Below are 15968 nucleotides of genomic sequence, written 5' to 3' on the forward strand. Positions count from 1 at the left end.
AATGTTTACTATGGTTGACTTGAGCAAATGCACCAAGGCTTGCTGAGGATCGGTGCTGTGAAGTCACCAGAGGAGACTGATCTGCTCGGAAAGGCAGTAGATGTCTGGCCCAGCATATCTGAGAGTTGCAAGAGACATCTTATGCATCCTCTCCTCCCCACCCCCCACCTCCGCCGGTGATCGCCTCTGCCTCCGCTAGCAGCTGATGATGAGTTTGGGATAATCAAGGACTCAAAGAACCCTGTGAATTAGTTCTGTCTGGGATGATCAAGTAGGAAGTCACTGGCACATCCCTTAATAGCTCCAGCTTCAAAATGCTACAACCCTCGAAATCATGTTTCATTGAGACAATTGATTTAGTTTTAAGACACTTGGAGCTATTTTCTTTCTCCAGCCCTAGGAGGGGAAACGCACTAGATAGAAGAATGGGAGAGAAAATAACATAATGCACACAAGCTGAATTAAGAGAAGGGAGGTCGGGCAGACCGTGTGTGCTAACAAAGAACGCCCAAGAGGAATGGGGCTCAGCACGGACTCCTTTTCTTTAAGGCAGGTTTGCACTGACCCCATCCCAGATGCCAGAATTGCTGGTGCTGACTGCACGGATTTGAACCCTACTCCTCCCGCTCCCTCGCAGCCCCTGCCTGCTTCTCCAAGGCCGCCTGTCTCCGTGAGTGGCACCTCCCAGGTCTGCGGGCTCACAACCAGCTTCCATTCCTTCTTAGGCACTTTCCATAACAGGCCCAAGGAAAAGATGAATAAACAAACAATGGAGATGGGAGTGCATACACCGAGGGACTCTCGAAGACCTTAAATCTTGCAACCAAAGCGCTACCCTGTGCTTCTCTCCAGCTTAAGCAGCGTCTGCAAAAAATCCCATCTGGAAAACAAAACACAAGGGCATGAAGGGAGCCCAGGTTGCGCGGCTTTGACAGCAGCCCCCTCCATCTCCGGGTAATAAAAGCCTGGCAGGAATATCCTAACGGTGGGGGGGTGGGGGGGTGGGGGGGGGGGCTGGCACTGCTCAAGCCACTTGTCTGCTCTGTTTCCCAAAAGCACATTAAAAACACATTTCCTAGTGTAATGGACTTATGAGCTGAAATGAATGTGTCAGAACTCTTACAAATATGATAGAACCTGCTAGCCCAGCAAATGTTAAATTTTGCATAAGGAGACAGTATCCCTAACTCCTCAGTAGACACTTAATGAATATTTCAAACAAAGAGCCCCGGCAGCTGCTCCACAGGCTCCTGATGAATTAAATGGGGTTTTATTAGTGCTAGGATTAGCCTCCTCTTGTCGCCTCTCGTTTTCTCCCGTCTTCCTCGCTGGTGCGCGACACACGAGTCCCTCCAGACTAACCGGGATCCTGGAGGCCGGTCAGGGAGTGATCAGAGGCGGGGGTTGGTCAGCGTCCTGGGTTGAGATGGGCCCCCCACCCCCCACCCCAGATTCCACGTCCTCCCAGCACCTCAGAATGTGACCTTACTTGGAAATAGAGATGGGATCGCAGATGTCATTAGTTAAGAGACGGTCACCCTGGCTTCGGGTGGGTCCTAAACCCAACAACCAGTGTCTTTGCAGGAGGAAGAAGAGGGGATCACACCCAGACACGCAAGGAACGAGGCCACGGGCTGACCGCGGGTAGAAACCTAAGGGTGCAGCGACAAGCCAAGGAACGTCAGAGCCGGCGGAAGTCATCAGAGCCCAGGAAGGCCCCGCCCCCTGGAGCTTTCAGAGCGGGCGTGGCCCCGCCGACTTCCGGTCTCTGGGTCTGAGACTGTGAGCTCATAGATGTCTGCGGTTTGCAGCCACCCGTCTGGGGGATGACATCGTGGCAGCCGCAGCAGGTCAATCCTCCCAGGAGAGCATGTCTACACGTTCACGTGCGCATTCGTATTGACCTCCCGCAAAGACACCTGAGCCTATCATTTCGCGGGATGGCCGGCTTTCTCCCGCCCCCTGAAGTTCATTAAACACAGCCGGTGCACCTGCTAGCAGCTTCACGCCATCAGACTTCAGATCACCCCGACTGACTTACTTGCTGCTGACCCCGAGGACGTTTTCAGTTTCATTCAGCCCTGCTCCGTACCCCTTTCTCTGCGTCCCCAGCCGGTCCAGCTATGAGTCTAACAGACGAGGCGGAAATACAGTGAGAGGCTCTAAGAGGCAGAAGGAAACCAGGAGAACCCCGTTCTCTTGCTGCGTGGTATTCCTGTACGCTGATTACCATCCAGAGGAAGATGACCTTTCCCCAAAAATTGTGAAGTGCTGCTGCGGGCGGAGTTGTGTGCCCCTCAAATTCCTACGCTGAAGCCTTAACCCTTGTACCCCAGAATGTCACTGGATTTGGAGACGGGATCTTTCAAAATTAGGCAGAAAGGAGGTCATCAGGCCCCTAATCCATCTGACTGGTAAGGAGAGGTAAGGACACTGCAGCACAGAGGGGAGACCGTGTGAGGTCCCAGGGAGAAAACAGCCACCTACAAAGCAAGGAGAGGGGCCTCCGAGGAAACCAGCCCGGCTGACACCTCAGACGTGCAGCCTCCGGAACTGGGAGAGGAAAAAGTTTCTGCTGTTTAAGTCACCCAGTCTGTGGGACTTTGTTATGGTAGCCTGAAGAGATTTATCCAAACTGCCTCTAAGCCCAGGCCTTGTGAAAATGCACACGCCCCAAATGACTGCCTAGCTTAGGAAAAGGCACAGATGGGAAAAGTGCTGCTTGAGTGTTCAGTATTAGCTGACATGTGATACTCTCCAGAAGCACAAGGATCCATAACATGTATGCACCAGTGATGTTTCCAGGAGCTGGGACAGGCAAACGGTCGTTCATCCCACCCCACCCACGCAGAGCCCTGGCTCCTCGGTGTGACTTCCTCCTCCAACATCCTCGATGCCAAAGCGCTCCTGGTGATTCTTTTTATTGAACACTTTGCTCTTTGTCCTTCTGCAAAATATTTTCCTATTTCCCTGTGTGAAAATGTGGCGTATTTTAATAGCCCCAGTGCTGTTGCCACGGGTTGGCAGGCGTGGCTCATTCCCAACCTTTGAATGAAGAAACCCAGCTTGCAGGCCCTAATCCAGAAGGAAGGTGGCAATGCCAGGACCTGCCTACTTTCCCGTCCCCAGACAACTCTCAATTAGGCCAGGAGAAGACTTTCAAGTGTCCCCTCACCAACCAGTTATGGGGGGAGGGGGAGTGGGGAGGGGCTGGGGGGGAGTCTAATTGCTAAAACCACATGCCAAGATACTAGATTTACATTAAAAACCGTGAAGTTGTTCTTTCATCTTTAGAGGTCTTACTGATCAAAAGTCAAAGTCACCAAAAAACTTCTTGGAACAAACCTAAACATGTGATTTTAAAGACCTGATTCCAAAGAAACATTCAGAATTTCTCCTAGGAGCTATCTCTGACTCCTGACAGATTTCAGTTAACTAAATTTGACTCCACTGGGGACAGAAGGAGCATCTTCTTCAAGGAAGACTCAAAAAGTCAGAAGATATGGAAGAAGAAAGAAGTGGTTGTCACAGGAGCTTGGAAGCTGTTTAAGTAAGTCCTCTCTGCTTTGCTAGGATTAAGTTACTGCCAAGGAGTTTCAGTGCCAAAGAAATCCGGCAGCTGGGAGTGGAACACAAGTGGATGGGCTTACGGAGAGAACAGGCAGCTGTCTTGCAAGAGGGGATTTCTCCCTGCACAGTGCCTTCCCCAGGTGCCCCCATATCTATCGAAAAAGAGAATCCTCCAAAGATCAACCAGCATGAAAATCTACCTCCTAGGTTCATTACCCAGCTAGAGAAGCTGTCTGCAGTTAAAATGCAAATGCACGAGCAGGAGTAAAACACTGTGGATTGTTGGATACCTCAGTGTTTAGCAGCTGTATCCAATCTTTTCCCAGAGGTGCCTAAGAGAGGGTGTTTAACTGGGGAAACAGGGGAGAGCCCAAGGTTAAAAGGGGACAGTAGGATACCTGGAGGAGAAAAGAGGGTGTCCTGAGGAGGGACAAAGGCATCGGAGAACAGCTGGATTCCGTTCTGGTTCTGGACGGGCAGGCCCCCCAGGGTGCTAATCTGGGCGTCAGGCACGTGGGAACCTTGAGTGAGAAGAGGCAAAGCCTCTCCCCCAAGCTCAGTTCTGTCTCCACAGGAGGATATGACCCAGCAAGTCAGGGGTATAACCAAGAAGGAATTTGAGATGTTGGACTAATATAACAGCAAATCCATGCTGTCAATGGGCTGGTGATGGCCGCCCGTGCAGACCTATAACCCACCCAACACTAGGTCTGTGCTGGTTTCATTTTGCAAAACGTGGCTTCTAATGGGCCAGTGTGTCTAGTTAAAATTATTCCTGCTGGGCAAGTTCTCCTATTACAAAAGAACAGGACATTAAGGAAAAATCTGTTTCTAACTAGAGATCCTTACAGCCTATGCTTTCCTGACTCAAGTCCCCAATCACTTACCCCTTTGACAAGATATGGAAAGGTGTATGGAAAATAAGCAGGTGCCACTTTGTAACTAAATAATTCCCCAAATTAAATCCACCTCTTTCTCTACTGGAAAATGATGTTACTCCTGTGCCTTCCACAGATACACAGAATTATGATTCTCCATCTGCCAAGCTAATGGATCAATGGAAAACAAACAAACAAACAAACAAAAAACCAACCTCATTCTTGAAGAGTTTCAACATCCTCCCTCAGAACAAACAACAGACTGAAATGGGCAGTTAACAATTAGTAAAAGAATGGACTGATTCACTTTTTACTACCCTTCTTTAACCTAGAGGGAGTGCCAGTAAAAAAATAAAAATAAAGATCCAGCTAGGCAGCTGAATGGGGAAAGCTGAGGGAAAAAAACAAAAACAAAAACAAACAAACAAACAAACAAAAAAACCCAAGATCTAGATGAACATGAGGGTCAAGGAGCCATTAGAAGTGTGATGGATGGTACAGACCTTTGGCTTCTAAAAACACATTATTTTGCATAAAATGTCAAGAGATACATGAACCTTTTGGTTCCCATTCATGGACCCCAGATGTATAGAATTTCTGGCCTAATTTCTAGAATTTACTCAACTTTTCTGCCCACAGAGAGGTACCTATAAAAAGGCTCTCTGCCACATTCTTTATAAAAGCCTAAGACTGGAAACAACTTACAGCCCCATCAAGAGGGGACTAAGTAAGTAAGATCATGGCCAGTAACAAGAGTGGGAAGGTGTGGGGCGCCTGGGTGGCTCAGCGGGTAAAGCCTCTGCCTTCGGCTCCAGTCATGATCTCAGGGTCCTGGGATCGAGCCCCGCATCAGGCTCTTTGCTCGGCGGGGAGCCTGCTTCCCCTCTCTCTCTGCCTGTCTCTCTGCCTACTTGTGATCTCTCTCTCTCTCTCTGTCAAATAAATAGATAAAAATTAAAAAAAAAAAAAAAAAGAATGGGAAGGTGTTTTCACCGAAAAACACAAGGTAAGAAACACTGGGCCAAGCATGACCGTAAAACCATATTATTTCTGAAAGGGCACAGAAAGGACTAGAAATGGCATGCGTGCCTGAGATGGAAGCCTGGATCATAAAGGGATTGAAGTTGGGAGAAAAATTATTTTTCTATTTTGAATCCATGTGATTCCTTTTTTAATTAAAAAACTAGTTGGCGAGAGAGAAAGAAGTAGCTGAACCGAGAGACAGAGAGACTGATGGTTTTCAAAGAACTTCTGGTCTAGCAGCCATTTGTATGTCTTCATTGGAGAAGTGTCTGTTCATATCTTCTGCCCATTTTTTAATATGATTGTCTGTTTTGTGTGTGTTGAGTTTGAGGAGTACTTTATAGATCCTGGATATCAACCTTTTGTCTGTACTGTCATTTGCAAATATCTTCTCCCATTCCGTGGGTTGCCTCTTTGTTTTGTTGACTGTTTCTTTTGCTGTGCAGAAGCTTTTGATCTTGATGACGTCCCAAAAGTTCATTTTCGCTTTTGTTTCCTTCGCCTTTGGAGACATATCTTGAAAGAAGTTGCTGTGGCTGATATCAAAGAGGTTACTGCCTATGTTCTCCTCGAGGATTCTGATGGATTCCTGTCTCACGTTGAGGTCTTTTATCCATTTCGAGTTTATCTTTGTGTACAGTGTAAGAGAATGGTCGAGTTTCATTCTTCTACATATAGCTGTCCAGTTTTCCCAGCACCATTTATTGAAGAGACTGTCTTTTTTCCACTGGATATTTTTCCCTGTTTTGTCAAAGATTATTTGACCATAGAGTTGAGGGTCCATATCTGGGTTCTCTACTGTGTTCCACTGGTCCATGTGTCTGTTTTTATGCCAGTACCATGCCGTCTTGGTGATCACAGCTTTGTAGTAAAGCTTGAAATCAGGTAACGTGATGCCGCCAGTTTTATTTTTTTCAACATTTCCTTAGCAATTCGGGGTCTCTTCTGATTCCATACAAATTTTAGGATTATTTGCTCCAGCTCTTTGAAAAATACTGGTGGAATTTTGATCGGAATGGCATTAAAAGTATAGATTGCTCTGGGCAGTATAGACATTTTAACGATGTTTATTCTTCCAATCCAAGAGCATGGAATGGTCTTCCATCTTTTTGTGTCTTCTTCAATTTCTTTTAGGAGTGTTCTGTAGTTCCTCGAGTACAGATCTTTAACCTCTTTGGTTAGGTTTATTCCGAGGTATCTTATCGTTCTTGGTGCTATAGTAAATGGAATCGATTCTCTAATTTGCCTTTCTGTATTTTCATTATTAGTGTATAAGAAAGCCACTGATTTCTGGACATTGACTTTGTATCCTGCCACATTACTGAATTGCTGTATGAGTTCTAGTAGTTTGGGGGTGGATTCTTTCGGGTTTTCCATATAAAGAATCATGTCATCTGCGAAGAGAGAGAGTTTGACTTCTTGCCAATTTGGATACCTTTTATTTTTCTTTGTTGTCTGATTGCTGTTGCTAGGACTTCTAATACAATGTTGAACAAGAGTGGTGAGAGTGGGCATCCTTGTCATGTTCCTGATCTCAACGGGAAGGCTGCAAGCTTTTTCCCATTGAGGATGATATTTGCTGTGGGTCTTTCATAGATAGATTTGATGAAGTTCAGGAATGTTCCCTCTATCCCTATACTTTGAAGCGTTTTAATCAGGAACGGATGCTGGATTTTGTCAAAAGCTTTTCATCATCACTAGCCATCAGGGAGATTCAAATCAAAACCACATTGAGATACCACCTTACACCAGTTAGAATGGCCAAAATTAGCAAGACAGGAAACAACGTGTGTTGGAGAGGATGTGGAGAAAGGGGAACCCTCTTACACTGTTGGTGGGAATGCAAACTGGTGAACAGTTTGGAGAACAGTGTGGAGATTCCTCAGGAAATTAAAAATAGAGCTTCCCTATGACCCTGCAATTGCACTACTGGGTATTTACCCCAAAGATACAGATGTAGTGAAAAGAAGGGCCATCTGTACCCCAATGTTTATAGCAGCAATGACCACAGTCGCCAAACTGTGGAAAGAACCAAGATGCCCTTCAACGGATGAATGGATAAGGAAGATGTGGTCCATATACACTACGGAGTATTATGCCTCCATCAGAAAGGACGAATACCCAACTTTTGTAGCAACATGGACAGGACTGGAAGAGATTATGCTGAGTGAAATAAGTCAAGCAGAGAGAGTCAAGTATCATATGGTTTCAGTTATTTGTGGAGCATAACAAATAATATAGAGGACAAGGGGAGATGGAGAGGAGAAGGGAGTTGAGGGAAATTGGAAGGGGAGGTGAACCATGAGAGACTATGGACTCTGAAAAACAACCTGAGGGTTTTGAAGGGGCGGGGGGGTGGGAGGTTGGAGGTATTAGGGAGGGCACAGATTGCATGGAGCACTGGGTGTGGTGAAAAAACAATGAATACTGTTACGCTGAAAATAAATTAAAAAGTTAATTAAAAAAAAAAGATAACTCAAATTTGAAAAAAAAAAAAAAAAAAAAAAACTTCTGGTCTAGCAAAGTCCCCAAAGATCCCAGCTTTGAGAATAGCTGATACCATAACACATCTGGCACCAAGACAGAAATAGGAAAGTATCTCCTGAACGCTGTCCCCAGCCCGGTGGGGCTGCCGCCGCCGCTCAGAGTAGCCCAACCTTCTCTCCCACAGTGTGGCTTTTCTGGCTTTTCCTCGTGCCGAAGCAATTATGAAACATTATAACAGCAGCACCAGTATTATTTTTTAAAGGCCGATGTTATTCACTAAACACCCACCAAACCGATCTCCTTGCCCCACTGACAGCCCGCTGCAGGGAAACCCAGAGAGCACAAATAATGCATCTTCGGGCTCGATTGCTGGTGGGTCAGCAAATGGCCCTTCTCAGCTTTGGAGCCTTCCATTGCCTGATGCCCACAGGTGTGTCCAGGTGAGCAGAAGAGCGACCTTCTGGAGATGGCTGGGCGCCCTCAGGCTCGGCAAACCACCCCCGTGCTCTCAGGAGCACATCTGACAAGTTAGCAACGGCGAGGGAGGGCAGCCCGCTCACCAGCTGTGACTAGGTGTGTGTCCTCAGCAGAGGACAGGACATCTCGCTCCCACACAGTCCCCCACTTTCCCCCTCCACCAAGAAGATCCAAGAGTGCCAAGAGGCTTTCCTGCAGAGCCAACTCCCTCTGGCCCTATGTTCTCCTGGCTGCACTGGACAAGGCTATCCAAGGGATTGCTACTGTTTACCTTTTTTGATTGACAGGCTCTGAACCTCCCCCCTGTGGCCTTGAAGATTAAAAAAAAAAAAAAAAAAAGAACTGGGGGGTTGGGATAAAATCTGGCCAACCTTTTCATCTGAGAGAAGGCTCAGAATCAGAACCTTTATAAAGGCTTCAGAGGGGTACACAGGAGTGCCAGCTAGTAAGGGCTGACAGAAGCCTTCTGCCTCTGTGTTCCCACGGTTCGGCATGACAACTGGCAAGCTTTCCCGGAAGACAGGGCTCCATCCTGGTCTCCAGATAGTTCCTGACTCTCCAGTAGAAGGGGAACAGCAGAAAACACCTGCATCGCTCTGATTCAAGTATGAATGGCATGTGTGATCGGGGGCAGAGGGCAGAATGTTCGTGCTAACCCTCTCAGACGGGAGCTGATGTTAGATGAGTCTGCACCTCCTGACTACGTCCCACCAGGGAAGTCGTAAGAGGCCGTGAGGATCAACCCAAGCGGGGTGATTCATGCCGGACATGGTCGGAACACAGATCGGCGAGAACCAGCATCACTGTAACTTCGGCGCACTGACTCCCCCTGAGGTCTAGAGATCGCCTTGGTCTACACGTGGCAAAAAGATCAAATTCAAATGCCAGCATGGAAACGTGAAAGGACTCTCCTCCCGTGAACACTAACGCGAAGACAATGACTGCGCATCAGTCTGTCTCTCCCTGATTCATCAAGACAGAACCCTGTGCAAGGGAGGAGCCACCCGTTCTCGACATCTTCTCTGTGGGTTTAGCCCCAAGTCCGCAGTCTACAGAAGTGTGGAGGCGGGGGGCATCCATGTCACAGCCTGGGACTTCAGTAAATTCAAAGGGAAAGAAAGGCATCTACCTCTCCTCGGCTAACTGGCTCTTCAATTAGCCAAATGCCCTGAACGAGCGTGTGATTATGAGACGAGGAGGGGACGTCTTCCCCCGAGGCTGGAAAACCATGTACCCCTTCCAGGATACCCTCCCCCCGCCCTTGTCAGTGGGACACGGCCTGGCTGCCACCGTTTCCCAGCTGCGTCAAAAAAGAGGATAGTCGTGTGGATGGAAAGGAGCATTTGGGGTCTGTTAGACAGGGGGAGATGAAGGGACAAATGCCAGGTGTTGTCACCCAAATCAGCCCAGTCCCATCAGAGGGGTCCCACTTGGCCTGGCTGGGAAGACAAAGAGAAGGCCCTGTGAGCTCGTGCAGGTGGTCTGGAGAGCAACAGGGAAGGAAGGCACGGGGCCAGATACCGGTCCGGCCCTGTGCCATGGTGGGGTAAGTCACGTGTATGGACAGGACAGAACACAGGCCCTTTCCCCTGTCCTTCCTCTGCCACCACGCCTGAGCCTCGGCTGCCTGACTCAGCCCAGGGTCTGCAGGGAGCTTGCCTGAAAGGAGCCCAGCTCTACCTATCCGGATGGAAAGTTCACTCTCAGGGAAGAGCAGCCGGGGACCCTCAGTGTCAGACTTCTTCAGCGACGCAGGGGTGAAGTTCAGTGCCAGGGCCGTCGGGGGATCTTCTGCTGCACCCTAAAACAAGAAGCAGTGACGTCACTGTAACACCCCACCACCTTCACTCCCCAGACCCCTCCAGCTCAGAGCTGCCCAGGCAGCCGGCCAGTCTCCCCAAAAGTGCTGGGGCTGGCTCACAAGGAAGACGACAAGCCTTCTGGTTGTAGAGCTTCTGGGGTGACAAAAGCCCTGGGATCTGAGGATTGTTCAATGCTGATCCTAAAAATGGGAAGAACACATCCTGGGAAAGGGAGGGAGGCAGTCCACGCTGCATCACCGCAGGGCAAAGGGCACAAGGAACTCAGCTCCCGAACCGTCCCAAGAAGGCTACGTGGCAGGTTCTCTTGGATGGCGGCCTTGCTACATACAGGAACAAGGTCAATGTTTTTAGGAACTGACCACCTTCACAGTTCTCATGAGATCCAAAGGAGAAGCGATCCAAACAAAAGCACCTGAAAGGAAGGAAACAGTGCCCATCGCGGGGACCCAACATATTTGGAGTGAAGTCCCGACGGACCTTAAGACAGCCATGTCACCTTTGTGCTTTGTCTATAGCTCCTTAATGTGACTGTCTCTACATTAATGAGGCAAAATCTTGATTTTGATCCCCATGTTTATGGGACTAAGACTTATAGACCGCCAACTTCGTGGCTCCTTGGTGAACAAGACAAAGTCAGAGCTTCTCATGAAGCCTACATTCCAGTAGGAACAGATAAATGAGACCATAATGGGACCGAGCTCCTCTTCAAAGGCATCCGCGGAAACCCCTTGGATTCTGCTAATGGGTTACAGAGGCACAGGATCCTGACGGGGTTGAGGGAGATGGGTAAGCAGCCCCGAGAGGGCTTTCCCCAAACATGCTGATGCTAGTCACTGAGGGAAGGTGAGTAGAATCATCTCGATGGGCAAACAAAACAAAACAAACAAAAAACCAAAACCAACCACCAAGATATTTTTTAAAATCCAGGCAAAAATAGTTTCAAAACAGAAATTTCCATTTAAAATATGTGTCTCAGGCGCCTGGGTGGCTCAGTGGGTTAAGCCTCTGCCATCGGCTCAGGTCATGATCTCAGGGTCCTGGGATCGAGGCCCGCATAGGGCTCTCTGCTCGGCGGGGAGCCTGCTTCCCACCCCCCACCCCTCTCTCTGACAGCCTCTCTGCCTACTTGTGATCTCTGTCTGTCAAATAAATAAAGAAAATCTTAAAAAAAAAATAAAATATGTGTCTCTAATATAGGAGAGGAGAAGACTGATGATCCAATCACTGAAATGCACCCATGTATAAGCAACTACTAAAAGTCTCGGTTAAACTGCTTTCCGGAAGGAACTTCATCAAAGTTATGCCTGGGTGTATCTTACATAGACACACACACACGCACACACGCACGCACGCACGCGCACACATCTCCTTGTTTTCCAGGGTCCCTGGGGATCAGGAATCGAAAGAGAATCTAATAATTCAGATATTTAAGTTCATTATTTCTTTCCAATGACATGTTGAAAATGAAGACATAAGCCCTCCCTTCCATGTCATCCCATTTGTCTAACACAACGACATTGTCCTGGTCATTTTATTGGGCGACATCGTCCATAAGGCATTTGAAATAAGGGTGGCGACACCTCACAGAACCGTGTTGTAAAAGGGGGGAAAAAAAAAGAAAAGCCTTGTGGCTCTGTCTGAGCTTCTCTTGTTCTGGTCCTCGGGCCCCTTTATGGAGTCCCAGGGGCAGCAGGATGTCCCCCGCTCTGTCCCTGGGAGGAGCACCAAGAGAGGCGGCCTGTCACACCATATCACAGTCAAGGCTGGCACTACAGATGGACAGAATCGTGGGGACAGAAGGGACTTTGAGAGGGCCAGTCTCTCCCCCTGGAGAAACTCCCTCTCGGCACCCCCGGGTGACAGCTGGTGTCTGTGCTGTGCCGTGGGCCACCGAGTCACAGCTCTGTGTTTGTTTGTGTGCTTTACTTGTTTCTAATTCTCTGCCACGCGCTGACATCTGAGGAATTACTACGGCAATAAAAGACGTGTTTCACCGCGAGAATGTGTCGGCTGATTTTCCTTCCTTTGTCTTCCTTCGTAAGGGGATTTTTTTTATAATGTGATTGATGCATCACCGGGGAAAGGATAGGGAAAGAGGACCACTTCCTTACAGCAGAAACATCACACCATTTAGATGCCTGACGTTGCTTACTCAGCCCATTCAGCGAGGTGTGGCTTGGGGGGACCTACTTTTACCTGAGAACAGTGGTTTTCAGCCTGGGTGATTCTGACGCCCAAGGTACACTGGCAATGGGCACTTTTTTGTGCAGGGAGCAGGAGAGAGGAATATTGGCTTCTAATGGGCAGAAGCTAGGGGAGCTGCTAAACATCCTAACTGCATGGGACAGGCCCCCCCCAAAAAATGATGCAGCCAGAGGTCACCAAGCCAAGGCTGAGGGAGCACTGCTTTTGAACGATTTAGGATGGTCAGGGCCCCGAAGCTCCCCACGTTGTTGGTAACGCTGGCAACTCACAGGCCCTCTTTTTTAAAGTGAAGGTCAGAATTTTGCCACTTTTTCTAGGAAGCCTGCCTCCCTTCGTGGATCTGACTAATTCTTAGGAAGCAACCACCAAGTCTCAGAACCATGCGAGGTTCTGGCAAAACGAGGTCAGCCACGTCCTCGTGAATCTTGAGTTCTCCTTCCAGAGACAGACGATAAAGCAACAATAAATGCAAAACAGAGTGCCGGGAACTGATAAAGCAAGAAGACGTTGCAGTCCCAGCCAGTCAGCCCGGCCACGCGCCCAAGGTTCCGGCGTCGGGAGAGACCTTGTTCCTGCACCTGGCAGGTGCGCTAGCCGACCGGAAAATGTTAAGGATGGAGTGCTCCCCTCCAGGGAAGATGCGGAAGGTGGCCTCCCCGGTGTTTGAGCAAAGTCCCTGGAAGTCAGGGAAGAAGCCACACTGATTTCTGAAGACCATGTTTCCAGCAAGGCCCAGCGAGGCAAACGTCCCCCTGCCCAGCCATCTCCTTCCTCCACTTTATCCCACCTCCAACTCGCTTAGAAGCTGTCCATCTAAAAGCTAGACAAGGACCCAGCACATCCACCCGGCTCACAGGGCACACCCACAGAGTGAAGCCCGGGATTGCTTCCGTACCCCATGCCTGGTGACACTCCCCACGCCTCTCGGAGTCCAGACACCGGCCAGCCTCCTAGCACTCCTTCCAGACTCCCTTCTGGGGATTCTCCATGTCACCCACCCTCTCCACTCAACCGCTAATGGGGACAACAGAAATAGAAACGCGTCCCTCGGAATTTCAAGGAATGGCCCCCGTGGGAGATGCCAGTGCTGCTTTGGTGGCTCTATCTAATGCCCGTGAACGTGGAATCAGGAAGCTCCTGCAGGGCTGACCCCACCCCTCGCTCCCTGGGGGCTGGGCTGCTCCCGGAGCACGCAGACTGCCAGTGGAGGGGGTGCTGCCTTGAACACAGCCTTGGCCTGTGCACCAGTGACTAAGAGCCTGGGGAGAAATTCCTTCTCTACATCCTCCTCTTACTTTGCTGACGACAGCACAGCCCTCTCAACAGTGGCCTTACATGTCTAGGGCTTTTCTGTTCTTTTGTATCTTCTGCAAAGCTTTTCCAGTCGTGCTCCCCACTCCATCCCTGCCGGCCCTGCGAGGACAGCAGGGTGAGGCCTTCCAGAGCAGACATCTAACTCACGCAAGCTGCTCCCGACTCCCCACCACAGCCCTAAGAGCCGGCTCGGCTGCCCATCCTCATCGGCGTGGGATGGGTCTGGCAGGTTCCCCTGGGCTCCTGGGTTGCTGGGTCACCAAACGCCAGGCACACAGGCTCCTTTCCAAAGTACAAGTCTTGATTTTCTTCTGCATCACCCCCCAAGTCCTCCTCTGGCCCTTCTCCCCCATCCCCGCCCACCCCTTCAAATCCAGTGTGGTCCCCAAAGCAGGGAGGGAGCTGCCGGGAGGCACCAGGCAACACCACCCAGGGCCACGGAACTTGAGATTGCTGTCTTCTTGCGACAGAATTATTATTAATTGTTATCATTATTATTAATGGCCCAGAGCAAGTGTCTGGTTCAGAACAAACACAGCCATTTCCACCCACTCTGGAAGGGCTGTGCAAAGCGGCAGGAGCTGGAGAATAATTAACAGTTTCCAGAAGCCAAAGAGAAGGAATGGAGAGGAAAGGAAAGAAGGGAGAAAGAAAATGAGGGGAGGGAGGGTGGAGGAAAGCAGCCCCCCAGGATGCCTTACATGAAAACATAGGGCCTTCAGAAAACAATGCCGTTTATCTTCACTAAGAAATACAGTCCGGGTGCCGCTCATCAGGGTTTGCTGTCCTGGGCACCAGGGGGAGAAGTGCTGCCCGCAGAAGTTTCTAGAGCCCCAGAGAAATGAGTCCCACAAGAAAAAGCCTAGAGCACAGCCAGGGGGATGAAGCCATGCGGAGAGGAAGAAGTCTGTAATGGCAAAGGAAGCCCATTGCCAAAGCACAACGGACATGGGCCCTAGGAGCCAAGGCACTGCAGGCCCAAAACTCATTGCAAGCAGTTCAGGGCCATTTGCGCCAAGTCCCAATGGCCAGCTTCCAAGCGTTCACCTGCCTTCGGCTCTTCTCCCACTCGGATGTCAATTGCTGTGAAAAACCGCCAGGGCAGGGCAGAGCAGACGACCCTCAGCCGCTCATGGGCACGCTGCCTGCCAAGATCATTCAGGCTGGGGGAGCTCTGGGATGACTCTGAGCTCCCCTGACCCCACAGAGTGCAGGTTCTTTAACTGGGGTTGACCAGCAGGTCAGAGCTCTCTAATGAGGGGGGAAGGCAAAGGTTAGAGGACGACGTGGTACCCCTGCCAGCCCGCCAGCCACAGCTGAAGCGAGGCCGTGATACGCCCAATGGAGAAGGGAATGAGGGTCCGAGCAGGGCCGTAGCCCCTCCCGTGGGGACTCGGGCCAAGCTGATGCTACGGAAGGTGCCTGGAGCCCACGTGGGCTGAGCCTCCCCCTCTGCCCAGCCTCTGCCTCCCGTCATCCCCACTTCACCCAGACACACAAGGTGACATTAAATAATTGATGCTGTTTTTATTACCGGGAAATTGCAATAATAATGACACTCGTAACACAATCTTAAATTATTCCACATAATGGAAAAAAAATTAAATGTCGCCCCTGATCACTAGCCAGAATAGGGATGACACTTACATAATAGATGACCTTCTCTCCCAGGGAGCCCAGCAGCAACCTGCTGCCCAGAGCCTGGCTGGCCTAAGGTGACAAGTGGCTGGCCTCAAAGCAACAGGGACACAGAGCAGTGTCACGGAGGGTACAATCCTGCCTCAGGCTCTTTCAGGCAGGACGCTGCCATCTTTCTTACCTCAGTCTCCCCATGTGTTCAGGGATCATGGCTCATAACCAGGAGCCCTACAGACAAGGAAAATCACAGCTCCAAGAACTTGGTCCCCCAGCCGGTTTACCCTGCCTGAGGACACTAGGATCGCACCTCTAACTCAGCCTACGTCCCTTCTCCCCATGGCAACAAACCAGGATCCAATCAATGGCCAGCAAGGCAGGTTTTCAAGCTTCTAAGTGCTCGATACTGGATACTTCTAAAATCTGGGCTGAAGAACACGAGCTCCCTTCTCCAGGAAGCCTTCCTGGATAGACCCAGCCTCATTTGGATTAGAAATGCTTCCCTCTCTGTGCTCCCCGGACATCCCACCCATGCTCCTGTCACAGCATTTACCAA

The 15968-nt window shown here is 49.8% G+C and overlaps 1 protein-coding gene across 5 annotated transcripts in view; it reads right to left on the bottom strand.

The window, feature by feature from the left end:
* The window catches only part of SLC39A11 (solute carrier family 39 member 11), a 325005-nt gene that overhangs the window by 215885 nt on the left and 93152 nt on the right, over positions 1-15968 (bottom strand). For 3 of the 5 annotated variants that reach the window (XM_080826002.1, XM_080825999.1, XM_080826000.1), the window contains exon 5: positions 10116-10236. In XM_080826002.1, the coding sequence (XP_080682128.1) occupies positions 10116-10236 (121 nt within the window). Of the gene's footprint in view, positions 1-10094; positions 10237-15968 lie in introns of all 5 variants that reach the window. The other 2 variants (XM_080826001.1, XM_080825998.1) reach the window with 1 other exon arrangement.

The sequence above is a fragment of the Martes martes genome (assembly GCF_963455335.1).
Source record: "Martes martes genome assembly, chromosome: 16".
In the NCBI taxonomy this organism is placed as follows: Eukaryota; Metazoa; Chordata; class Mammalia; order Carnivora; family Mustelidae; genus Martes; species Martes martes.